We start from the raw sequence: 27,465 nt of genomic DNA, 5'->3' as shown, positions 1-27,465 counted from the left end.
GTTTCTCCTTTTACCCTTGTTAAGTGTTTGTTGTATAGAATATAGTCAATGTTTGTAAAGATTTTAGTCAAGCAGTATGTAAGAAATGTTAAGTCCTTTGTACTGGAAACTTGCATTCTCCCAGTAAGGTATTATATTGTACTACGTTGCAAGCCCCTGGAGCAAATTTTTGATTAGTGCTTTTGTGAACAAGAAACAATTGACAAGTGGCCCTATCCCATCACCCCCCTTCCCTCCGTTGCGATATAACCTTGAACGGTTGAAAACGACGTTAAACACCAAATAAAGAAAAAGAAAGAAAGAAAAGTATGGTTTGTGTCTGCATCACTGGATAGCAGAGTATCTAGATGTAGCGGCCACAAAAGTAGTACAGTAATACCTCTCCTCTACGCCCTCATATCTGAGAAATGGAGGTCTTAACTCACTGTCTCCCAGGTACGGATATATCCGTACCCACTCATATGGCTCTATCTGACCAGGTACGGATATATCCGCTCAGGTTGTTAGCGTCAGTCGCTTCCTGTAACGTCCATCTAACGCCTGCATTCCAGCGTGTTGAGACACTGTTACTTCACAGTTACTACAATTCTGAGTGACCTACTGCAACACAGCTGATCTTGGCTAAAAACAAAACTTGGTCAACATAGGTGGGGTAGAAAGTGTTATTTTCTTCTTCTTCTGCGTTCGTGGGCTGAAACTCCCACGTACACTCATGTTTTTTGCACGAGTGGAATTTTACGTGTATGACCGTTTTTTACCCCGCCATTTAGGCAGCCATACGCCGTTTTCGGAGGAAGCATGCTGGGTATTTTCGTGTTTCTATAACCCACCGAACTCTGACATGGATTGCAGGATCTTTTTCGTGCGCACTTGGTCTTGTGCTTGCGTGTACACACGGGGGTGTTCGGACACCGAGGAGAGTCTGCACACAAAGTTGACTCTGAGAAATAAATCTCTCGCCGAACGTGGGGACGAACTCACGCTGACAGCGGCCATCTGGATACAAATCCAACGCGCTGCCGACTGAGCTACATCCCCGCCCCGGAAAGTGTTATTAAAAGAGAGGGAGTCCTAAAACGGAAGTCAATTTAAAGACTGTGAAGAAAACATCAGAAAGACAGGCTCCACTGTACCCAGCATTCACCAATTGGCTTCAGTATTTCTCACACTGGAAATTTGGCACATTTGATGTTGAGTCAAAAGCGAGACAGCAGAGTATCTAAGTATGTGCGGGCATCAACATGCCAGCACCACACATGAACCCGTTTATGTTTGTTTCTTTCTTCTTCTTCTTCTTCTTCTTCTTCGTTCATGGGCTTAGACTCCCACGTTCACTCATGTTTTCAGCACGAGTGGATTTTTACGTGTATGACCGTTTTTACCCCGCCATTCAGGCAGCATACGCCGATTTCGGGGGATTACTGTCTACCCTGCCTATGTGATTGTGGACAGGCAAAATAAAACAAAAAACAAGTCGCGTAAGGCGAAAATACAATATTTAGTCAAGTAGCTGTCGAACTCACAGAATGAAACTGAACGCAACGCAACGCAGCAAGACCGTATACTCGTAGCATCGTCACTCCACCGCCCGTGGCAAAGACAGTGCACGTGGAATTGACAAGAAGAGCGGGGTAGTAGTTGCGCTAAGAAGGATAGCACGCTTTTCTGTACCTCTGTTTGTTTTAACTTTCTGAGCGTGTTTTTAATCCAAACATATCATATCTATATATTTTTGGAATCAGGAACCGACAAGGAATAAGATGAAAGTGTTTTTAAATTGATTTCGAAAAAAAAATTTTGATAATAATTTTTATATATTTAATTTTCAGAGCTTGGTTTTAATCCAAATATAACATATTTATATGTTTTTGGAATCAGCAAATGATGGAGAATAAGATAAACGTAAATTTGGATCATTTTATAAATTTTTATTTTTTTTTACAATTTTCCGATTTTTAATGACCAAAGTCATTAATTAATTTTTAAGCCACCAAGCTGAAATGCAATACCAAACCCCGGGCTTCGTCGAAGAGTACTTGACCAAAATTTCAACCAATTTGGTTGAAAAATGAGGGCGTGACAGTGCCGCCTCAACTTTCACGAAAAGCCGGATATGACGTCATCAAAGACATGTATCAAAAAAATGAAAAAAACGTATGGGGATATCAATCCCAGAAACTCTCATGTCAAATTTCATAAAGATCGGTCCAGTAGTTTGGTCTGAATCGCTCTACACGCACGCACACACACACATACACACACACACACACACACACATACACCACGACCCTCGTTTCGATTCCCCCTCGATGTTAAAATATTTAGTCAAAACTTGACTAAATATAACAATGACTTAATTGAAAATAAAAAGCAGAAAAAATACTGTACCAAGACACGTACCACACCTGCACCATTCATTACCCGGTTTGCTCCATTAATTCTGGCCCTGGAAAGTTTGCTCATTTGATTTTGTCTCACAGTTTGTTGTTGACCAAACTATGAGGCGTACTATAACCCATTCAGTATGTTACTTCTCATGCCGCCAAGTTTGTTCATGACAGGGCTTTTTCACATTTTTATTGTTTTTTGCAGGTTGTGGACAGGCAAAACCAAGACAGCAGAGTACCCAAATATCGCAGGCACCACCGCGGTGACTGTGGCCTACACTGTCGTCCCTCCCGTTCTGACCTTTGCCCCTTCAACCCAAGGCACGGTCGCCTTCTTCACTTCAGTCAGCCATGATCAAGGGGAAGCATTGAACTATCTGGCCGAGGGTAAGAAAGATTCGTGTTGTTATTGTTTTTAACAACTACAGTATAGCATTGTCTCAAAACGAAAGTGATAAGAGTTCAATCAATCAATCAATATGAGGCTTATATCGCGCGTATTCCGTGGGTACAGTTCTAAGCGCAGGGATTTATTTATTTATTTATTTTTTTTATGCAATTTATATCGCGCACATATTCAAGGCGCAGGGATTTATTTATGCCGTGTGAGATGGAATTTTTTTTCACAATACATCACGCATTCACATTGGCCAGCAGATCGCAGCCATTTCGGCGCATATCCCACTTTTCACGGCCTATTATTCCAAGTCACTCGGGTATTTTGGTGGACATTTTTATCTATGCCTATAAAATTTTGCCAGGAAAGACCCTTTTGTCAATCGTGGGATCTTTAACGTGCACACCCCAATGTAGTGTACACACGAAGGGACCTCGGTTTTTCGTCTCATCCGAAAGACTAGCACTTGAACCCACCACCTAGGTTAGGAAAGGGGGGAGAAAATTGCTAACGCCCTGACTCAGGGTCGAACTCGCAACCTCTCGCTTCTGAGCGCAAGTGCGTTACCACTCGGCCACCCAGTCCACTCACCCACCCAGTTGTCCGTCCCTGCCATAGCCCGCGGCGCTGTCGGCGGGTAGTTCCGGTTGTTTTGTTTACGTCCAAAGTGGCTTAACGAGAGAATATTAGTGGTAGAGGGGAACGTTACTGTGTCTGCTGTTCAAACTATGCGGGTAAAGAAGTAGAAGGGCGGATTGTCATGCGGTTCCATTTTGCAAACACAAACCGGAACTATCTGCCGTTCCAGGGGCGCAACTCTGTCCGACTATCGGGTTAGTTACGAGACAATGCTATAGAAAGGCCCCTTGATCTCACAAAATCAAGTCTTTGAAGAAAAATAGTCTTCAAATGTCTGATCTGTTGTTTGTTAGTTGGTTCATTGGATCAGTCACTGGGTTGTCCCCCTTTGTTTGTCTGTTTGTTGCTTTGCTTCCAAACTTGGGTGTGTTTTTGAAAAATGGAAACATTTCCTGTGTTGGCTTTGGTATGTTACACTGGTTTAGCCTTATGAGATCTGTCTGAGTGTGTGTGTCTATTTTTTCTCTGTCGAATGTCTGTGTTTATTCTGCCCCATCCTGGTGTGTCCATTTTCTCACCTAGCACTCACACACATGCATACCACTCTAAACACCAAACCTAACCCTTTCTATATAGCACTGGCATCACAATAAAGCATAAACACGAGCATTAAACTGTGTGCAGGTCAAAAGCGACTTAAAGAGGGAACACTGTTTTCATCCCACATCGCCCTGTGGGAATCGTTATGGGAGCAAGGTCGCCTTGACCTCATGGGCAATGTGTCCATGGCGATCAGCACCAACGCTGCCCTCTACTACCTGTACAGTGCTCTCCCTTTGAAGCCCGATGTGACCTGGCCCTTTGTGGGCATGTCACCGGGAGGGCTTGCACATGGGGGTGCAGGGAAGGTGAGAATTGATGGTGTGGTCTGTTTGAGGGGGGTTGGGGTGGGAATGTGGTTTATTTGCGGTTATAGCCAGGATACGTTCTCCAACTTGCTCTTCAAATTCAAGTCTGATTTACGCCTCTCTGGTTCATGTAGATTAAGTCTAATCCATAAAAACAATAAATGACCATACCCACATTTTGGTGGTTCTGAAACATTTTCAGATACATCGAGCTTTCTTATATCTACACACCTTTCCCCATTCACTTTCCTCAGTACATTATGTTTGATTTGATGATTTTCTAGAATATTCAGCATGGAAATAATTCAGTTTTACTTTTTTACAGGACTATAACGGGCATGTTTTCTGGGACCAAGACACCTGGATGTTTCCCCCACTGGCGTTGCTGCATGCGGACTTTGGTCGGCAAATTGCTGGCACCCGCCTGCGTACTCACGGTACAGCGAAGCTCTATGCCAAGATGTCGGATCTGAAGGGGGCTCGCTATCCCTGGGAGTCTGCTTTTACAGGTAGAGGTCACAGCTGCACTTGCCTCCATTTTCAGGAAAAGCTAAACAGCCATACATGTAAAAGCAATAGCAGCCCACAAGCGCAGAAGAAGAATAAGGGCACTCGCTGTTGCTGGGAGTCTGCTTTTAGTTTTACAGGTAGAGTTTGCAAATGGTTGTTAGCTTCCATTGTTAAGAAAAAATACACAGCTGTACGCGTAAAAGCCCACTTGAGCAAAACAAATGAGTGCATGTGGCGATAGCAGACCACAAGCGCAGAAGAAAAAGGGAGTCTGCTTTTACAGGTAGAGTTCACATCTGTTTGTTTCCATTGTTGGGAACAAGTTATACAGCTATGCAGATAAAACTAAAAAGCCCACTCATGCAAAAAAAAACAACCAACGAGTGTATGTGGCAGTAGCAGCCCACAAGCGCAGAAGAAGAAGGGGGCTTGCTTTCCCTGGGAATACGCTTTAACAGAAAGAGTTCACACCTGTTTGCTTCCATAAATTGTTGTGGAGGTTTACATTCAAATCAATGGTTGAGTAAACTGTTCTGCTGCTCTGTGTCCGACTGTGAGGCTTATCTATCTTGAGCGATGGGATTAATAGCGTGGCCTCCACAGAGTTTTGTAAAAATCTGACTGTGAGCCACCTCCGCTGAGAGGACACCTCCCACGAAAGGACGTCTTCTGTTGTCTCTGTATCTACTCACTAGACCAGAATATACCTGTCATGACAAGCTGCCTGGTCCAAAGGGTGTCCTTTCATCACGGGTACTGTATGAAAACTGAAATGAAGAGAGGGCAAATGTTCAAAAGTTTGTTATGAATTCAGTACCTTCCTTTTGTCTTTTCTTAAGGTCTGAACACAAGCCCGTCTGTGGGAACAACAACCTACGAGCTTCACGTGACGAGCGACACGTCATGGATGATGCGTCAATACCTGCAGCTGACCAACGACACGCAGTTCCTGGCCAGAGACGGGGGTTATCAGGTCATCGCCGACATTGCCGACTTCTGGGTGTCCAGGAGCACCTTTAACTCGACAAAGAACATGTTCGAGATTTTAGGTTGTGCATTGTTCTTGAAATTGAGCTACATTGGAACTCGCCTTTTGAGACTGCCAAAAATGAAAAAAGTCATGTTTTAAAAGGGAGCTTGAATCTTAAAGTGGAGGTAAATTGACAGACCCTTTGAACAGGAACTCTGAGAAAACTGTTAGGTTTTGAAATGAGGGAAGTTTAAAATTGGAGGGTCTTAAAGGGGGTGGGGGGGGGGGGGGGGTTCACTCCACTCTTACAAGAGCTGATGTGCACCGTGCAGTTATGTGCTGGTCACACAATCATTTTTAGAATCTTTGTTTCACTCTGCGGTATCTGCGGTACACAGAACATCTTTTAGATTAGAGGTACTCTATTGTTACAGTGCTTATGATTTTTGGCTCACGTAAGTGTAGCCTATGCGATGCTAACTTTTGTCTGTCTGTGCGTGCGTGCGTATGTATGTATGTCTGTGGTAGAAACTTTAACATTTGACTGAACACCGAAATACTAATTTTACCTGGTTATTATTCAAGCAACAGCTTCAAAGTATTGAAGCAATGATCAACATTTCGTCGGCACGTATGTAGTTAAAGTGTGTATCCAAAGAAAACGGGTTTTGGGGGGGTAAAAACAGCTGACTGGTTTGTGTCATGTGTGGTATGTAGACCAGGTCAGGGGTCAAAGTTAGGTCAGATCGCGTGAAGGATTGTGGTATAGATACAGTTATCACCGAGCTGCAGTTCGCCGATTCGGAGAAGACGACTCATGATTTCACATTGTTCGGTTTCGTAGCTCCAGAAAAATAGATAAAGAAGATACCAAAGGAGATTTCCTACAGGTTAATCTGCACAGCGTGTTTCCAGTGTCTGCGCGAGGAAGCGCTGTCGAAAGCGCAGTGTCGATCTGGCCATCTGGCAGTCGTGTCCCCGTAAATAGGCTACAGACAGACAGATCTAGACGTGTCTCGCACTCTTGCACCGTGTCCCCTATGCTTACTGTGTGTGTGTGTGTGTGACGGAGTGATTGAGTTTGTGTTGCTGTTTGTCGATTTCTTACGTGAGCCTTGAAGGCTTCGCCTCTTGTCTGAATTTATTTGATTGTATTGTGGCTTTGTCAAAGTAGAATCGTATGTAATTGTATGCGACAAAGGACATGTATGAAATTGGATGTCGAGAGTTGTGGTAGATCTGACCTTTGTTTCCGATAGATTTGTTCTCTGACAATACTGTAGATCTATATCTGTGAAAATGTCAAGACTCCATAAAAAAAAAAAATAAGAACACTTTGTCATGGCCATCTCCAAATTGATCAGTTTTGAGTGTTGATGTTTTCGCTTTTGGAATTCTTCTTACATACAGGTGTATTTTACAGTTGTGTACAAGTAAAAAAAATTTTACCGTTTTGTTGCCTGTAGGACATCAGGTGACATCCTGTGTAACTCGCTTAACAGGCAGCAAACCGTTCAATAAACAACAAAAAAGAACAACAACAAACAAACAATGTGTGGGTGTGTGGTGTATTCATTTATACACCAAGGGTACATTGTAAATTGTCAAATCAGGTAAATACAGGAACATGTACCGTATTTGATGGACTACAATCCGCGACTTTAAAAAAAAAAAAATTGCATTGCGGCTTATAAAAAGATGCGGCTAAAACGTTACCTAAACTTGAATAGCATTCACCTAATGGAAGTCGCCGAGGATTTTCATTTCGCTCGATTAGCGATTACCGGTACTTTACTAGCTCTGTACTCAAGACTCGGCACTTTTCTCTTTCTTTCGCGAATCTTCGTTTGTCAACAAGTCGTGACAAGATAGCATACAGAGAAACACCGGATGTATTAGGATCTCGCGCGCGCGAGATTTCGTTTTTTTGTGTCTCGCGATAGTTGGAAGAGCGAGAGCCGCCATGTTGTATTTTCGTCTGTTCGAAATGTGCGCAAAAGTCGTAAATCATCCCCAAAAAGCTTATTCCGGGCGGGACTACATGTGTGTGTTGATTACAAATTGTGTGTGTGATATTTTTCTTCAAACTTTTTCACTTTTCTTCTTTGTTTCACTTGTTTATTCTCGGAGCCGATTTCGACAAATACCGTATTTTCGTTTGCCTGGTTGTTTTGATTGATTGACACGATCTGATTATATTTTTTTCGACGGCGGCTAATATAGTGACGCGGCCTATACGTGGCTCGTCCCAATTTTTTTTTTAAAAGTCGGGGGTGCGGCTTATAAAACGGTGCGTCTTGTAATCCGTCAAATACGGTAGTGCTTGTATACAAAATAATATTTACTGGCAGCAAACAGGTTAACGGAATCTTCGTTTTTCTTTTGTGTTGGGTTTTTGTCAGGTGTCATGGGCCCGGATGAGCACCACAGTCAAGTGAACAACTCAGCCTTCACCAATGCAGGGGCAGTGCTAAGCATGCGTACCGCCCAGTTAGCTGCACGCTTGATCGGACAGACGCCGGACCCTCAGTGGGAGAAAGTGGCCTCCAACATGTTTATGAACTACAGTGAGAAATATGACTACCACCCCGAGTTTGACAACTATACTAGAGGTTGGTTTTCTTCCGTCTTGCTTTATTTTTTAGTTTCATCTCTGGTGGCTAAGTTGGTAGAGAGCGCTAGACTTGAGATCTTCGGGTCACAGGTTTGAATCCAGGCCGAGACGGACATGGATGTACTTAGATGGTATTCATGTCCCACCCCTGTGTCACTCCTGCACACGTAAAAGACCATGGTCTTTCAGCCAGAATTGTATTTGGCTGATTACACCTAAATACACACTTACACACACACACACACACACACACACACACACACACACACACACACACACACACACACACACACACCTGGGTAGTATGTCATGTGTCGCTGCTAGCTTTCAAATGGGAGGAACGACCATTGTTTCCCCAGCAATCTGAAGATTAATTGTGAAATCAAAGTGAAATGAAATAAAGATTAAAATGTTATGATTTGTCCTCTCTTGGAGACTCTTGAAAACTGTGGAATGAATTTGTTGCATGTTGACATGTGCCTGTTTGCTATAAACAGTTAGCATGACCTTTCTGTTTAATTATGTCCTTGCAGTTATTAGGCATTCAAACTGTGTGAAACGATAGAAATATTGAGACCACTGCACATTTTAAGTATTTTTCCCAAAACTATTTCAATGCAAAGTTCTGGTCAGGCGTAGGAATTGTGAGAATTGACATTGCATCCTCACACCAATATGATATCCGCAATATATGCTGTTTTCATGTATGCAAGTGTGAGTGTGTGCCAGCGTGCGTGTGTGTGTGTTATGTTCTAATATGGGAATTGTAAAGCACTTGGAGCTATTTGTGGGACTTGTACTATAAAAAACTATATCATTATTATTCTTACCAATATATTTGTCAACAGGTACAGACGTGAAGCAGGCTGACACAGTTCTGCTGGGCTTTCCACTGCACTGGAACATGAAAGAAAGCACACGAAAAAATGACCTCACCTACTATGCCACAGTAAGTACTCTTGTCAGATGCTTGTCGCCAACAAACTTAGGTCCATGCAAAAACTAATCAGGGTAAAGTGTATGAGTGAAAATGTATACATGTACAGCCTTTGGTCCTTTTGGTTTGTATGACAGACAGCACATGTTAGTCCCAGAGATTGAGGACAATAGATCAGTTGGACCTACATTGGAAATATGTATAGGTCCAAATTTCCTGACTACAAACCAATTATTTGGTCAGAAGACCTCCTGCAGGACAAAACAATCGGACGTTTTTCCGGCCAGGGTCAGAACAATGCGTTGGATCAAAAAAGTATGCGCCTGTGTCCAAAGACAGAGGCCTGAGAACAACACAGGAAAGGTACCCCCATGGAGATTTTTGTTTGTTCGTTCATGGGCTGAAACTCCCACGGCTTTTACGTGTATGACCGTTTTTACCCCTCCATTTAGGCAGCCATATGCCGCTTTCGGAGGAAGCATGCTGGGTATTTTCGTGTTTCTACAACCCACCGAACTCTGACATGGATTACAGGATCTTTTTCGTGCGCACTTGGTCTTGTGCTTGCGTGTACACATGGGGGTGTTCGGACACCGAGGAGAGTCTGCACACAAAGTTGACTCTGAGAAATAAATCTCTCGCCGAACGTTGGGACGAACTCACGCTGACAGCGGCCAACTGGATATAAATCCAGCGCGCTACCGACTGAGCTACATCCCCGCCCTACCCCTATGGAGATGAAATGACTTGTCTGCTGAAGGGAGAGTTATTGGGATTGAAAGCTGCAATGCAGTGTAACACTGGGCTGGGACATATAGTCTTCTTCTTCAGCGTTCCAAAATTTTCTGGTTACGTGTGAGCTCGTTTGCCCATTTGGGTTCCTCTGAGAGCATAGTCAGCTTCACTCCGCTTTCATTGAGTAGGCATGCTGGGTATTTTCGTGTTTCCATAACCCACCGAACTCCGACATGGATTACAGGATCTTTTCCGTGCGTACTTGGTCTTGTGCTTGCGTGTACACAAAAAGGGGGTTAAGTCACAAGCAGGTCTGCACATAAGTTGACCTGGGAGATCAGAAACATCTCCACTCTTAACCCACCAGGCGGCAGCTACCGGGATTCGAACTCCCGATTAGGAGGCCGACGTCTTGCCACCACGCAACTGCGCCCGTCAGACATATAGTAAAATGAGTCCTCTGTCAGTCAAAATCTTGTACATGTACGATTAGTAGTTGCTTGTTTCATTTATGTAAAAACGTTTTCATTTTTCGAGAGTAGCCACAATGCCCACAAAAATGCTCATTCTTAATTTTTGCAGACTGCTGAAAACTGGAAAAAAAATGCTCCCAGATAGAAAAAAACAAAGGTGCTGAGACTTAATTAAGGGCAGACCGGGTAGGCAAAATGAGTTATTTTTGGTCTCATACACCTTTTTGGGGTTGTTGCATTTTTCACACCTTTGAACATCCTGGAATGCATTCAATAATCTGCTTTTGTCATTTTAGACATGTATTCATGTAAATAAAACCATTTTCAAACCGATGTTTTGTTGTTTTTGTCTGTGTTTTATCAAAAAAATCGAAAAAATGGTCAACTTTGGATACTCCGTGCTGGTAAATGTGCGCACATGACATGACCCTTCGCTGTTCAAACTGTGTGGAAATTTCCGTTCTTCAAGATGACGTCATCACCGTTGGGGAATTTCCGTTGACATAGGCACAAAGAGAGAGAATCCGTTCCAACCGAAACCCCGGAATTAATATATGCAAATATATGTAGGTCAAAGGCATTTGGCGCAAGCGCAGTAGACAACTTATCAGTCCCCCGGTGTCAACAAATCCAAGACGTTTTCACCGATTCAGCAGCATTTTTCAAAGTTTTGAGCTGCGGAGAACAACCCTAACATTGGAAATGTTCGGCATAGTGGCAAGAAATATCAGAGAAAGATGAACCAGCAGCAGCGAACAGTAGAAGGAAGTAACAACACTCCGAAATGAACCAACATGATCGTATTTAAGCAGACGACATTCTAAGATTCTTGATTCGACGAGGTGGGTTTTGCTTCTTTCTCTTTTCGATCTTGTTTGTTTGACAACGTGATTTATTGCACATCGTTATGTTGTTGTTGTTGTAAGAATGTGTTAGGGTTTGCAGGTAAATGATAAACAGTTTGTGTCTGAAGTATTTTGCGGGTTTCTTGATCCAATTTACTGACCATGCCGCCGCCGCACACCCCCCTCCCTCCCTCGATCATCTCTGTGATATCGTCTTCACAACCCCTATTTTATTGTTCTTCGCTGGCCAGTCCTTGAGAGCTTACTATGGTGTAACATGTCATCAGTATTCTTTGTCTGGGGTCAAACTGAGAAGCAGCATCTGAGCGATGTACGACTGACACAATTTCTGTTTCTGGTCATTGACCGTAGGAAAATAAGTACCCTACTAGAGAGCGTTCTCTATAATTCTAAAGGATTGGTTTACACCAGCATGGCTGACTAACCTATCATTGACAGCAATATTGTTGTCAAATCTTTTCCATTAACTAAGGAATAAAAAAAATAGATCCAATTTACTTCACCAAAGAAAAAAAAAGAGTTAAACTAAAGGACTGGGGATGCAACTCATGAATCAAAAGCATAAAGATCACCTGCAAACAGTGCTAGGTTTAGGAAATCTGAAAATGTATACACACACACAGAACACACACACACACACAAAACAGACAACAGACAAGAAACAAGCAAATACATAGCAAGTGTGATGAAATAAATTAATTTTAAAAGAAAAATATGAAAAGAAAGAAAGAAAGAAAGAAAATAATTCAGCTAGTTTCAGTATTAGTTCCTGTGTGTATGTGATTGTGTGGTTACTCTTCTTCTTCTTCTTCTTCGTTCGTGGGCTGAAACTCCCACGTACACTCGTGTTTTTGCACGAGTGGAATTTTACGTGTATGACCGTTTTTACCCCGCCATTTAGGCAGCCATACGCCGCTTTCGGAGGAGTGTGGTTACTCAAATCCCATAGTAAACTTGACATGTACATTTTGTGATAGGGGCCAATTAATGAATGTCTTTTGTGTGTGTGTGTGTGTGTGTGTGTGTGTTCGTCAACCGACATATGTGGGTACGAGCCGCTGAGGTGGTTGTAAGAAAACCCGCCTGGTTCAGTGGTTGGGGGCTGATTGGGATTTCTGATTTACCAGCCTAGCCAAAAAGTTGAGGTACACCCCATGTAACATGGTCATTTGCAAAATAAAGTACAAGCACTTGTTGACGTTTATATTGAGTCTTAAAATTTGCAGCTTATTACAAACAAAAACCATGGACAGTTGTATCAAATATTAAATCAGTGTTTGTGTATTTATTAGGTTGGAGCAAGGGGAGAGCCAGTCCTCCTGTGGTGGCAGCGAGGAGAAAGATTGACCTGATGAAAAAGTTTGCTAAACCGGAACTACCCTCTTCCACAGCAGAAACATCAGCTTTGCCATCTTCTGACCAACCATAAGAAGATACAGATACTTTGCCATCTTCTGACCCATCACAAGCAGATATGGATACTGGTACTGTGCAAGGTCACTCCGCTGACATGTGTTGGGCTTTTGTCAACATTGATCAGCTCAATCTATTGCTGAAAGGTTTATATCCTGTACTGAATGCTTGTCTGATAGCAGTCTGATTATGAAAGAAGGTGATGCATCAGCCCAAGGATTTGCACAGGCCCTGCATCTGGAGTGCATATGAGTGTCCATTCAAGTCTGCAGTTGTTTACTCTTCTCCCGGTGTTTGCAACGCTTCGGGTGGTAAAGTTGCATTTTAAATAATCCGCGTATGACCAAGTTGGTACATGGAAAGGGACATTCAGCTTTACAGAAATTTGCTGCAGTGTTAGGATTGAGCACAGAAATACTGCAATTAAAATGTTGCAACTTTTGAATGGCTTGATAGCTTTGTTCCATTTGTGTATATATAATTATGTAATGTTGTTGATGATTTGTGAAGCATCATTTCTATGCAATGAAATAAGAAATCAGTGCATCTGTTGGGTTTTTATGAGTCTGACAGTTTGGTTCTGATCAATATTTTCATATCAGCACAAACACAGATAATTGACTTTTTTAATGTTTTCATATGATTTTTTTTTAAATCAAAAAAATCTGATAATTTGATTATCAAATCATTTCCCCTTCATAGTTAAAGTGTTATTCTGGTTAAAAAAAAACCACCCCATTAATTCAAGCTCTACTGTGGTACTAGTTTACCGGGGTACTAGTGAGACTCTTTTACATGCTGTTTTCTCTACATGTAATTTGAGACAAAATGTGGTAATTAAAATGTTGTAACTTTTGAATGGCAAGATGGATTTGTTCCAATTTTGTATATGTTGTTTATGATTTGTGAAGCACCATTTCTGTGCATGGAATAAGAATACAGTGGATTCCTTGTGTTTTTATGAGTCCGACAGTTTCGTTTTGATTCATATCTGCACTAACATAGATGAGTTTTCAAATGATTTTTTAAAAAAAGTCTGGATAATTTGATCGTCAAATCATTTCCCCATTATAGTAAAGTGGTTATTCTTATAAAAACATATCAATTCAGGCTGCACTGTGCTACTAGTTTGAGGTACTGGTTGGAATCTTTCAAATGCTGTTTTTTCTGAATGTAATTTTCAGACAAACATCTGTAATTAAAATGTTGCAACTTTTGAATGGCTTGATGGATTTGTTTCATTTTTGTTTATGTTGTTTATGATTTGTAAAGCGTCAGTTTTGTGTATGGAATAAGAGTTAAGTGCATTGGTTGGGTTTTTATGAGTCTGACAGTTTGGTTCTGATTCATGTTTTCATATCGGTACAAACAAAGATGGCTGTTTTCATATGATGTATATAAAAAAAATCCTGATAATTTGATTGTCAAATCCTTTTCCCTACATAGTAAAGTGGTCATTCTGATAAAAACATATGAATTCAGGGTGCACTGTGCTACTGGTTTTTTTATGTACTGGTTCAAATCTTTAAAATGCTGTTTTCTCTGAATGTAATTTTCAGACAAAACGCTACAATTAAAATGTTGCAACTTTTGAAAGGCTTGATGGATTTGTTCAGTTTTTGTATATGTTGTTTATGAGTTGTACAGCATCAGTTCTGTGTATGGAATAAGAGTTCAGTGCATTGGTTGGGTTTTTATGAGTCTGACAGTTAGGATTTCATGTATTTTTCTTATCAGAACTGAACCGGTAACTGAAAATGCTAAATTAAAATAATATATTGCTTAGAAATGCTTTTCGATACACAGAATTATTAAACACACACATATTGCTGCAAAGAAGAAAAATTGGATCAAAACATGCACTGGTTCACAAACTGCAACATTTTAAAAAAAGCACATTTTATAACGTTTTTCTCACATTTTGGTGAATAAAACCCAAAAAAATTGCTTTTCACTCAAAATTTAAAATGGTTTCCCTTAATTCGGTTATTCTGCTTGCAAAAATCAAACAAGCAGCAAGCTGTTTCCAAAATAAAAAAAAAAAGTGCTTGCCTACCCTGTCCCCCCTTAATTCAGTACAAAGGGATCTGTAGATAGGGCCCGAGTTACATGTACATCCGCCATTAAATCACCAGTTAAAGCTTATGAAAGCATTTCATGAAGACTTTCATTGCTTTTCACATGTGTTGAACAAAAATGCATATCATGGTTTAATTTTGTTTTATCTCTCAATGCTCTCTTCCTGTGCATTTCAAGGGATTTTAATTCAAGTGCAACGATTGTACTGTTTATTATGTTTTTATTATTATTATGTAATTATTATGTTTCCGTTTGTTTTCATGTGTGCCCATAAACCTGTTTTTGATTTCCATGTACCTTCATGAAGGACCTTAATTTCTTCGTAATCTCCAGGTGACTCCATCAGGACCTGCCATGACCTGGGGAATTTTTGCGATCAACTGGCTGCGCCTGGGTCGTAACGACCTAGCTGAGAAGACTTTCTACCAAGGCACTTGGAACATTCAAGAACCCTTCAAGGTGAAATAGTTTGCTGTGTTTGTTGGAAGTTTGTCTGAATGTCAGAATTACTATCCTGTTGTAATTTTCATCTTGTTACGCTTAGTAGTACATGTAATGTACCATGAACCACCAGTATCTCTGCAACAGAATGGGATTGATTGTAATGTTCATCTTGTTACGCTTAGTAGTACATGTAATGTACCATGAACCACCAGTATCTCTGCAACAGAATGGGATTGATTGTAATGTTCATCTTGTTACGCTTAGTAGTACATGTAATGTACCATGAACCACCAGTATCTCTGCAACAGAATGGGATTGATGATGAAGGTGTTTCCTCTTCTTCTTCGGCGTTCCAGAATTTTCTGGTTACGTGTGAGCTCATTTGCCCATTTGGGTTCCCCAAACTATACTCTGAGAGCATAGTCAGATGAAGGTGATTATCCATGATGATTAGGTAGAGGAGGTGGTACTAAGACAACGCCAACAATGGGGAAAACTTGAAAGTACACTCTGATTGAAAATGTTACTAGTTTATGAGGTATTCTGATGTCTCTGCTCATAAGTACTAACCACAGTATAAGAAGACAACAGGTTATAAAGGAATAGCCAGAAAGATCTGAAATAGAGCCTGCAGTTTGTGTGCATGGGTTGGTGGCTACTGCTTGGTGTTGTGGACGCCTTGATATTACAGCTTTTATTAAGAGAGAGCTGGTGGAACACAAGCAGGGCTTACAACAGTCATTGAGGTATTTTGAGGGTGGTAGTGATATGAGGTATAACTTCATGCATGATGAAAAGTGATATAAATGCTGTTGGAGGGTAATGTGACTGCACATGAGAGAAAGTGACAGATTTTTTTCACAAAATAAGTTTTTAAATGTCATGAACTATAAAATAAAAATGTATTAATAATGACAGGATGCTGACTCACTTGCAGCAAACATTTGGCATGTGGATTGATTTGAACTTCTAGAACTTCCAAAAAGTTAAAAAAAAAATTGAAATCAGTCAATCTTCACATGACAAAGGTTTTCAGCACAACACTGGAAAGTATGGTGTGCGACTTGTGTCACATTTTCCCAAATGCTGAAACATGTACATGTACATGTATATGCTTATTCAGAAAAAAGGAGACTTACCTTTTCTGTAACGATGGTCATATGTTCCACACAGGTGTGGGCTGAAGACGCAGATGGGGGAGGGGCATACAACTTCCACACAGGTATGGGGGGTTACCTGCAGTCCCTGCTGTTCGGCTACGTGGGTGTGGACCTGAACGATGACCATCTGGACCTCAACCCCCAGCTCCCTCCCTCCCTGACCGCTGTGGCCGTGCGGGGACTGGACTACATGGGCAGCTCACTGGACATTGTGTATGATGACCGTGTCATGAACATCACGCTGACCAAGGCAGGTGTGCCCCTCCAGCTGAGCTTGACCAAAGACAAGAAGGTTGTGGACCTTGATTTTGGTTCACCTGTTTCCGCTGATTGTCAGCCTGCTCAGATTATGCCCAGACACTCGTAGTATTTTTTGATTGATTGGTGGGAAAAGGGACGTTTTTACAATCAGAGAATATATATTTTTAGTACAGTCAAACCTGCTTTTAAGACCCTCTGCCTTGAGGCATTATTTCCCAAGGTTGTCTCTGTACAAATTCTGTGCATTAACCTGGGTTTAAGAATCCCTGCTTTGTAAGATCTATTTTTCTCAGAATTGTTGAGGTCTAAAAACAGAGGTTTCAGGGGAAAAGTATTAACTTAGAATATGAGGGTTTGTCTTAAAACAGGTTTCATCGTAAAAGTATTAACTTACAACATGAGGGCTTTGTAACTTGGAATTCCATTTCATTTTGGTTTGCACAGTGTGACTTTTAATGTGAGACCTTTATAGTGAACAAATACAAAACACGAACTTATGCAAACATTGTTTGTTGCTCTGTTAACCAAGTATCCCTGTCAAAAGAGGGCACCTGCAATAAAGGGACATTTTTGCCTGGTCTTAGTCTCAGGGACCCACTAGTGCTCTCATGACAGGTTTCACTGTGTGTTTTGACCTACTGCTGAACAGTTGCTCTGTTAACCGAGTATCCCTGTCAAAAGAGGGCACCTGCAATAAAGGGACATTTTTGCCTGGTCTCAGGGACCCACTAGTGCTCTCATGACAGGTTTCACTGTGTGTTTTGACCTACTGCTGAACAGTTGCTCTGTTAACACTATTGTGACTAGCATTGCCACGGCGTTAACGTCCTGCCTGCCCAAGCTTGCCACCAAGAAACTTCCCAAAAAACAGTAACTGTAAAGAAATCTGTCTAGCAAGCTTGAATTAAGTCCAATCACCACCAAATTTTGTGTACTAATTAAAAAATGGATGCCCAGTTCAGTCGTGCTATTTATAAGTTTGTCACGCGATTTGTTTCAGCAAAGGGGGGGTGAAAGGGGGATAATTTGTGTTTTTTAATGTTTTTTTGTGTGGGTTTTCTTTTCCACTGCTTTTTTAAAAGTTATTTTTTAACAGAAAGTATTATAAATAATTTTATAACCAAACAAGGTGTAAAACCTATGAATTAGCTGAAATATTGTTAAAATTCTACACAGAAATAAGGAGACAGTACAAAGAAAAAAACAAGCAAATCCCGCATTCACTCACAGCATCCTGACTCAAATGAAACAAAACTGTGACACTCACCAAATGATGTCTAGGTAATCCATATTGAATATAAGTCACATTTTCACAACAAAGTCCCAACTGTACACCTATGAACATTTCCAAAAGGATTAGGCTCCAGCCATCCATTGTTATCAGTGCTGCCACGCCCCCCTTGCAACTACACATTCGAAGATTCATGCAGTACCACCCTAACACGTGTAGTTTGCCGACTCATACTAGCAGCAACAACGGGACTGTTTCTTCCTCAATATCACTGCTATTATCGCTTTCTTGAGGCGAAAACAACACGTCCTGAAGATCCAACATCCGGAGAATCTCCTCCCGTGACAAGGCTCGCCTTCGATTCATTTTTTTTCTCGAAAAAACCGCACAAACCAGGCTAATTTTACATATGGCGGAAGGGCACACCAAGTGTGTCAAGGGAAACAACTCAATTTACTGCAAGCTTCAAAAACCGGGAAGCAATCACGAGTCGTGTACCTTGTATGTCTAATACTAAAATAGTCACTTCCCGTCCGTGGGCGTTGCAGCGCTATTACTAATATAGTCACCTCCCGTCGCGAAAGTGTTAACCGAGTATCCCTGTCAAAAGAGGGCACCTGCAATAAAGGGACATTTTTGCCTGGTCTCAGGGACCCACTTGTGCTCTCATGACAGGTTTCACTGTGTGTTTTGACCTACTGCTGAACAGTTGCTCTGTTAACCGAGTATCCCTGTCAAAAGAGGGCACCTGCAATAAAGGGACATTTTTGCCTGGTCTCAGGGACCCACTAGTGCTCTCATGACAGGTTTCACTGTGTGTTTTGACCTACTGCTGAACAGTTGCTCTGTTAACCGAGTATCCCTGTCAAAAGAGGGCACCTGCAATAAAGGGACATTTTTGCCTGGTCTCAGGGACCCACTAGTGCTCTCATGACAGGTTTCACTGTGTGTTTTGACACATTTACCAAACAGTTGCTCTGGAAATGGCTCTCATGACATCTCTTCCTTGCAACAAGAAAGTGCTCAGCTATAATTTCCATTTGACAGTTCTTGAATGGCTGTAAATAAGAAAGTGTGATGATGCACGGCATGCTACAACAAATTATGGAAAAGACAAGTGTTGCTCGTTTGCATCACTGTTGAAATTCACTTGCATAATTTTTAAACGCATGCTTATATTTACATCACTTTTGACACATATTTGCATTACTTTTAACACTTTGTTGTATTAATTATAACACATGTGCATTTTTTTTGTATCAAGTTTCATTCCCTGAAACACAGCGTGACACCTCTCTTGTAAGAATGTGTCACACAGGAGTAAATAACAAATTACAGTGTCAAGAGATTTAAACAATGTATGGGTTCTTTTTCATTGTATTTAATTTGTTCTCGTACTTATTTTTGTGTGCCTAAAACAACAAGTTTCCCTAATTCAGCTGTTAAAAGTGTACATACCATTTAGGTTTGTTTTTTTTTTAAATTTGTTTTTAAAAAAAAAAAAATTTTTTTTAAAGTAAGCAGCTGAAAAACAATAACATTCCATTCAGGACATGCTAACGTATTTTTATTTTTTATTCCAATAAAATGTTACTTTTCCTACTTCACATACAGCTGTGATAAGTGACCTAACCAAGATGAATGCATGTACAGTATATGAGGGGGTGGGAGACCTACTTGAGTTTTGGAGACTGAAACAGATATTTATATGCTACCTACAATCACTGCTGTTTGACTGTCTTTGCCTCCAAAGGTAATCTGAGCGTTTTGTGTGTTTTAGTTACAACTGCTGACAAAATCCAAAAAACACTGCATGTATTTTAAAATGTCTTTTGTAGGAGAAATGAACACATTTTTGACATTGGTTGTTTGTTTTGATGAAAGCAGATAAGTGAAATCCCAAGTTGTTTGTTACAGTTTGTTGTTGTTTGTGAAGTGTTTTCTTGTTGTTGTTTTTTGGTGTTTTTTTTAACCAAGAGATTATTATTCTCACATGTGATATACCAGTTCCATATACTACTAAACAAGCATCTTTTAATCTTTGTTCATAATAACAACAGTTATGAGAAAGGGTATCACATGTTGCACATCACTGCCCTTATTAGATGATGAAAATAACCTAGGGCCATGCTCAAGACAGATTTCTAAGAATTATGTCACTCTTTATAACTACATGTATGATCAGAGTAAAATGTTGTTATTTGTTGTTGTCAATGGTTTGGCATCTTGCCTGCATATTTTATACTTTTTGTTCACAAACTCTCACAGTTGTCAAATAAATGTTAAACACACTTACTTAATTTCTTAAAAATATTTTCTTGAAAACCTTTAAGAATTTATGTTTTTTGTAGCTTTTTGTTTCTTTGCTAGGCTGTTGAGAGGGCGGTTGAGTTGGCTACTTGGTTGGTAGGTTGGTTAATAAAATTCTGAATATGTAATTTTTGTTGTTGATCTGCACCAGAAAAAAAAAGAATGAATGTGTTTGTAGTATAGGTTAATTAGAATAATTTTGCAAAATAAATGCACTGATTTTCCCTGATATGATGTATCCATTTTGATAGAATTGCAGTGTTTTTATATTATACTTTTGTTTTTGACTTTTATCTTTGATTATTTTTGATAATTGATTTTGTTCAGCATCACCAACAAGTCAGCAGCTTTTATGAATCTGTGAAGACTTTTATGATACATAAACCAGAGTGTGCTGAAGATACATACATGTAGTACATGTAAGAATTTATTTGTATACAGTGACACAGGCATAATAACCAGTCGCATTTGTGTGTGTGTGTGCTGCATTGCAAAATAAAGTTTTCACTTAATTGTTCTTGCTCTCCTTTTTACATTTAGTCAAGTATGCGGGAGAGAGAGTCTGTGTGTGTGCATGCATGTGTGTGTGTGTGTGCATGTGAATTATTCAGCACAGGTAGAAATACTTGTAGCTTCAGCACCTAAAAAAAACACCACATAGTTCTCATGTGCGCATTTCTCCACATGCTTACATTTTGTAGACATTAAATGATGTTGCATATCTGTTGAAGAACCTTATTTGTAGAATATTCGGATGAAGCTTAAGTTGCATGCAATTTGTTTGAATTACGAACACACACATACACACTCTCTCTCTCGCTCTCTCTTACATACCAAACCCCCCTCACACACACACACGCACACTCTCTCTCTCACTCTCTTACATACCAAACCCCCCCCACACACACACACACGCACACACTCTCTCTCTCGCTCTCTTACATACCAAACCACACACAGATTAGTGTCATCATCTGTAGCCTTTATTTAAAAAGTCATTGAAGATGTTCGATCATTATTTCAGTAGATAAAATAACGTTCAACAAACATCACAATCATCATGAGGAACGTGAAAAACAACTAATGAGATTATCATCACATCAATGCAATTATTGACCTCAGTATCAGGTAATCATCATATATAAACTTGGCCAAAAAATTATTGCAACAAATTTCAAACCCAAATTAAAGCATTAATCCCTGTGTCATTTCATTAAAACTGTATATGCCAGTTAAGACCGTTCACTTAACTTCCAGGATCACCTTTTGGATTAAATATTTCTTTTACAGGGATCACGTGACCGCCGCTCAAGTAAGGGTACCCTCAAAATCGACCAGACAAAAACGGAAGAGCCGAATAAAAAATTTACAAGAAATCACAATAGGCAAAACTTAACTGGCATATACAGTTTTAATTAAATGACACAGGAATTAATGCTTTAATTTGGGTTTGAAATTTGTTGCAATAATTTTTTGGCCAACTTTATTATGTCATGTTTGGAAAGATGATTTTTTTGTGCATCTCAGGATCACAAACATCTTTCTTTTTCAGTTCCCTTTCACGAAGGTATTTTGTGCATCTTAAATCATATTACTGGCCTTAATTAGAAAGGAACACTTAAAAGAGAAGGCAAAAGTCTGCCCGACTTTCATAATTAACTAAACTTGGGCAAAAAATTATTGCAACAAATTTTAAACCCAAATTAAAGCATTAATCCCCGTGTCATTTCATTAAAACTGTATATGACTAAGTGCCAAAAGGTGCGCACGAAAAGCGGACAAAGGGGCTAAAAAATAAAAGTTGACAAACACGACTGATATTGTGATTTTTGTTAAGACAACAGATGCTGGAACCCAATTACGAAAAGAAAAGATAAATTTACCCAAATGATTTTACAAATAACGATAATTTTGTTCGTTATATCATTCAAAACGGCACTGAGTCATAGCATTAAGGTTATCTCGCACGTTTTTAAAGCTAGGGCTTTGAAACTTGGCACACAACCAAAGTATTATGACCTCCAGGTATGGTGCACATCACATTAAACAACATTGAATTTCAAGGTCACAGCGAGGTTAAATTTCCTTTGCAAACTGGAAAATTGTCGTTGTCACGTCTTACATGTTTTAATACTAGATCAGTTAGACTTTACATACTTCACATACTTTCAGCATTTTTATAAAACCTCATTAAAAGTGACCTGCTGGTTAATCTTTGTCAAAGTTCAAGGTCACAGCGGGGTCACATCTGGTCCAAATGTGGAATATTTTCAATTTATTCAGCGCGTTTATAGCACGAGCTTTGAAAATACACACAGTTCTAGTGTATAATGTTCACACACGATTAAAGTCTGGTTGAAAAAGTCAAGGTCACAGCAGGGTCGCGTTGAGGTCAAACATATACATTTTTCAATGAGGTTTTCTCATATGTTTTTGAAGCTAGGGCCTTGAAACTTGGCACACTACGCAAGTTAAATTAAACCTCATCAAATTACAAGGTCACAGTAAGGTTAAAGATCCTTTAAGGATATTTTCTAAAAAAGGTGACCGCCTGGTTAATGTTTGTCAAATTTCAAGGTCACAGCAGTGCCATCTGGCTTAAACTGAAAAATTGTCAATTTCTTCAACTAGTTTTATAGTGTTTGAAGTCATTCACACATGATGAAAGTCTGGTTGATAAAATCAAACGTCAAGGTCGCAGCGGGGTCGCATTGAAGTCAGACACATACAATTGTCATTTTCACGAACGCCTTTTAAGCAACACCTTTGAAACTTCACACATTCCAAAGTTTTGATGTTGTTTGGTTATAATCAAAGTGTGGTCAATTTCCATGATTGAGAGCATTCAGAGGGGTCAAGTTGAGGTCACACAAAAAGTGATAATCTTTATAAGACTCACGTTTGCTGCTATTGCTCACTTGACATTGGTGAAAGTGCTTATTTTATAATTGTTGATCTTGATGTTTTGACTAATTAATATTACCAGGATCAACCATACCAGATTTCAAAGTCCAGAAGTTGTCAAACCTCAAACCTGTTGGAAGTTTCAAAGATTTAAGCATCAACAAATTTCTATTTGATTTGACCTTAAATAACAGATTTGACCTTAAATCTTAAAACAGATCAACCAGACTTTGGTTTTATATAAATTGAAGTTCAATACAATTTCCTTTTTTTTTACCCACGCGAGACCCTGCTATGACCTTCACATTTCTCAAGGATCAACCTTGAATTCTCCATGTTGAACAATCATTAAGCAAAAGCGTTGTTTGAAGTTTGAAGGTTCTAGCTTCAAAAATCTCTGAAAAAATATGTTTCATCCGTTTTCTGAACCACATGTGACCCAGACGTGACCTTGAAATCTGACAAGGGTCAACAAGACTTTTACCATGCATGGGGGCGATTAAACCCCAAATGTGTGTGAAGTTTCAAGGTTTCAACTTAAAAAACGTCTGAGAAAAATATACATTTTCCTTTTTGGACAATGTGTTGCACGCAAGAAAACACGACACACGCTCGTGTTATCATTCTTTTACTTTAAGGTCGACTTGCGTGCCCGCTCTTTCGCTAATCTCAATTAAAATTCATCTTAGAAGTTCGGTTTTATTACGCTTTTAATTAAGAAGATTAAACTAAGACAACAAATAGTTAGTTTTACCCATTAAACTCGATAAGGTAGTGACATTTTATGTTGAACGCAAGAAGGTGTCGCACGCAAGATCTGAAAAGATGTTGACGACATAATTTCAACACTTGATAGCGCAATCGTGGTTCGTGATTTCTTCACAAATTTTGAACACAGAATGTGTCACGTGGTTCCGTAAATGAAGTAGATCTTTGTACATGTAAATTTTGTTTTTAAAAGAAAATAACCGTTAATTACCGAACATTTTGTCGCACGCAAGATATGACGAAATTTTTAAATCGTTTTCAAAAATGCTGTTCAAAAGTTCTGCAGTCTTTGCTGGATTACTTGAAAGACAGCAGTTTGATACACCGTTATCGCTTGACGTGTCGACATCAATTCCAGAGTTTTTGAAAAAGAAATTTAGTAAATATCTGCGATTGAAAAATGTATGCCGTGATGACGAATCATCTTGCGTGCGACACCTTAAAATTCGGTTATCGAAAAAAAAAAATTCTCTCGAGATTTAGATTTGACGTTTGGTCTCGTCTGTAAAGCGATGTTTCAGGCATTCAATCAAACTAAATGCAATTCATTTGTGCTTCTTGTTATTTTTCTGTGGCATATTCAAAACACGAGGTATCACGATGTCCTTTTTCAGATGGCCGGTTTTGGCGTTATTTTTGACTTTAAACAAAGATAACTTCAAAACCGTTCAAGTCAGACACACGAAATTATGTCCACTATCTCTTCGCACATTCATCCACACACACACCAATTTTCAGCAGACACACAATTTTAGAAACATTTTTATTGTAAAACAAAGTCGTCTTCTGTTCTGTGAGCACCTTTTGGCACTTAGTCATATGCCAGTTAAAACCGTTCACTTAACCTCCAGGATCACCTTTTGGATTAAATATTTCTTGTACAGGGATCACGTGACCGCCACTCAAGTAAGGGTACCCTCAAAAACGACCAGACAAAAACGGAAGAGCCGTATGAAAAATTGACAAAGAAATCCACCAAGTCATTGCTAAAATGTAGCGCTTTTTGACATGATACCCATAAAAATTGATGTGAAACGTTCCATTTTTGACCGCTTTTGCGATCGACACCTGCATCAGTAGGAATAGCATTCTTTCTTTATTTGGTGTTTAACGTCGTTTTCAACCACAAAGGTTATATCGCGACGGGGAAAGGGGGGGAAGATGGGATAGAGCCACTTGTTAATTGTTTCTTGTTCACAAAAGCACTAATCAAAAAATTGCTCCAGGGGCTTGCAACGCAGTACAATATATTACCTTACTGGGAGAATGCAAGTTTCCAGTACAAAGGACTTAACATTTCTTACATACTGCTTGACTAAAATCTTTACAAACATTGACTATATTCTATACAAGAAACACTTAACAAGGGTAAAAGAAGAAACAGAATCCGTTAGTCGCCTCTTACGACATGCTGGGGAGCATCGGGTAAATTCTTCCCCCTAACCCGCGGGGGGTAGGAATAGCATAGCATGCGAAATACGCAAGGTAGCAAAACAAAACAATCTGTTCAGGGTAGATAATTGGTTTGACTTTCTTCTCGTATGTTAAAGTTGCAAAGATTTGCCTATTGTGATTTCTTGTCAATTTTTCATTCGGCTCTTCCGTTTTTGTCTGGTCGATTTTGAGGGTACCCTTTCTTGAGCGGCGGTCACGTGATCCCTGTAAAAGAAATATGTAATCCAAAAGGTGATCCTGAAGGTTAAGTGAACGGTCTTAACTGGCATATACAGTTTTAATTAAATGACACAGGAATTAATGCTTTAATTTGGGTTTGAAATTTGTTGCAATAATTTTTTGGCCAAGTTTATTATGTCATGTTTGGAAAGATGATCTTTTTTGTGCAAGGCGATGAATATTTACACAGCAAAGTGACAGCACTGTAGTATGAAGAAGATAATTATGTGCATCAAATAACAGATCATTATAAGTACATGGACTACAAGCAAAGCTTTCATTAACAACCCAAACCATGCCCGTACGCTTTGCCTGAAAGTGACCAATGCACAAAGTGTTGTTGTTCATTTCTCTCTCTCTCTATTCTCGTCTTCTTCTTTTAGCAGTAGTAATTCTGTAGCAAAAAATAACTAACTACAAAAGTAAACAAACTTCAGAGAAAAGGGGAGGCATAAGGCATTATTCTTTCAGTACAAAAAGCATCTGTAAACAAGTATGCCTAATTTTGCAATAACCGGTTAGGCATGGTACAGGACTGCAGGTGCTGATAAGAATTTGTCTGTAGGTGTTTTTCTTTCTTGTTCTTTCTTTCTTTATTTGGTGTTTAACGTCGTTTTCAACCACGAAGGTTATATCGCGACGGGGAAAGGGGGGAGAGGGGATAGAGCCACTTGTCAATTGTTTCTTGTTCACAAAAGCACTAATCAAAAATTTGCTCCAGGGGCTTGCAACGTAGTACAATGTATTACCTTACTGGGAGAATGCAAGTTTCCAGTACAATCTTTCTTTCTTTCTTTATTTGGTGTTTAACGTCGTTTTCAACCACGAAGGTTATATTCCAGTACAAAGGACTTAACATTTCTTACATACTGCTTGACTAAAATCTTTACAAAAATTGACTATATTCTATACAAGAAACACTTAAGGGTAAAAAGAGAAACAGAATCCGTTAGTCGCCTCTTACGACATGCTGGGGAGCATCGGGTAAATTCTTCCCCCTAACCCGCGGGGGGACCAGGGAGGGGTAAATCCTTCCCCCTAACCCGCGGGGGGATTTTCTTTCTTGACCACAGTGTATATAATGCAAACATTCTAAATGACAAGGTCAACCATGCAAAATAATAACACCAGGATTATCCAATTATCACTGCAACCAACAGATTGAAGATCTAACAAAATGCATGAGTAACAGGACCAGGTAACATCACTTCCATCTTTTTCCATCTTTCTGTCATAGTTAATACATGTATCCATCTCTTCTTTTTTTCTTCTTCTTCTCAAACATTTTATATTCACAACAAAGCACGTCTGAATATACCCCTGACTGGGAGTATGAAAAATTAACCCATAAAACCACATTCAAATCCCACATTTTCTTCTGCTACCTTCAACCATTCAATCCACAAAATCACATCAATTTGCTTATCTGGAAGATATACCCCCACTTTGCCCTGACAGGGATGCAACATTTGCACGACACATATGATAAGGTACAGGTACATGTACTTGTATTTTTTTTCTTGACAATCAAAGACATGTTTTTCTTATTTTGCCTGTATTACAAACAGACTGTTATGATTATGCTGCCATGACTCGTTAGCGCCACCAGAAAAAAACTATAACATTCATCCTCCTTGGTTGTAGTTGACGAATGTCGTGACTAAGAGAAGAACTAATTCACAAGGCCATAGTAGTGTGCTGAACAAAAGCAGAGATCACAAGCATCACAGAGAGAAATACATTTCATCACAGAACTGACACAGGAAGTTCATGTTTGTACACACTGAATTATGTTCCGAGAGTTATCCTCTTTCCCAAAAGAAACAAATAAAGAAAGAATAAACC

The 27,465-nt window shown here is 39.7% G+C and overlaps 1 protein-coding gene and 1 long non-coding RNA gene across 2 annotated transcripts in view; both read left to right on the top strand.

Moving 5' to 3' along the window:
- Window positions 1–17,428, top strand: part of LOC138953822 (protein-glucosylgalactosylhydroxylysine glucosidase-like) — a 30,902-nt gene extending 13,474 nt beyond the window's left edge. Inside the window, exons 6-13 of the mRNA XM_070325765.1 lie at window positions 2,593–2,774; window positions 4,048–4,271; window positions 4,597–4,780; window positions 5,621–5,830; window positions 8,154–8,363; window positions 9,214–9,314; window positions 15,202–15,327; window positions 16,486–17,428. Of these exons, the coding sequence (XP_070181866.1) occupies window positions 2,593–2,774; window positions 4,048–4,271; window positions 4,597–4,780; window positions 5,621–5,830; window positions 8,154–8,363; window positions 9,214–9,314; window positions 15,202–15,327; window positions 16,486–16,839 (1,591 nt within the window). The 3' untranslated portion in view covers window positions 16,840–17,428. The remainder of the gene's footprint in view (window positions 1–2,592; window positions 2,775–4,047; window positions 4,272–4,596; window positions 4,781–5,620; window positions 5,831–8,153; window positions 8,364–9,213; window positions 9,315–15,201; window positions 15,328–16,485) is intronic.
- An 8,690-nt stretch (window positions 17,429–26,118) lies between these two features.
- Window positions 26,119–26,633, top strand: LOC138953820 (uncharacterized). Its single transcript, XR_011451618.1, has 2 exons — window positions 26,119–26,248; window positions 26,451–26,633. It is a non-coding gene; the product is annotated as an uncharacterized lncRNA (long non-coding RNA).
- Window positions 26,634–27,465: the final 832 nt, after the last annotated feature.

Source organism: Littorina saxatilis, linkage group LG17 (genome assembly GCF_037325665.1).
Source record: "Littorina saxatilis isolate snail1 linkage group LG17, US_GU_Lsax_2.0, whole genome shotgun sequence".
Lineage (NCBI taxonomy): Eukaryota > Metazoa > Mollusca > Gastropoda > Littorinimorpha > Littorinidae > Littorina > Littorina saxatilis.
Note: the sequence above shows the minus strand (reverse complement) of the source record. Positions and strands in the feature narration are given on the sequence as shown.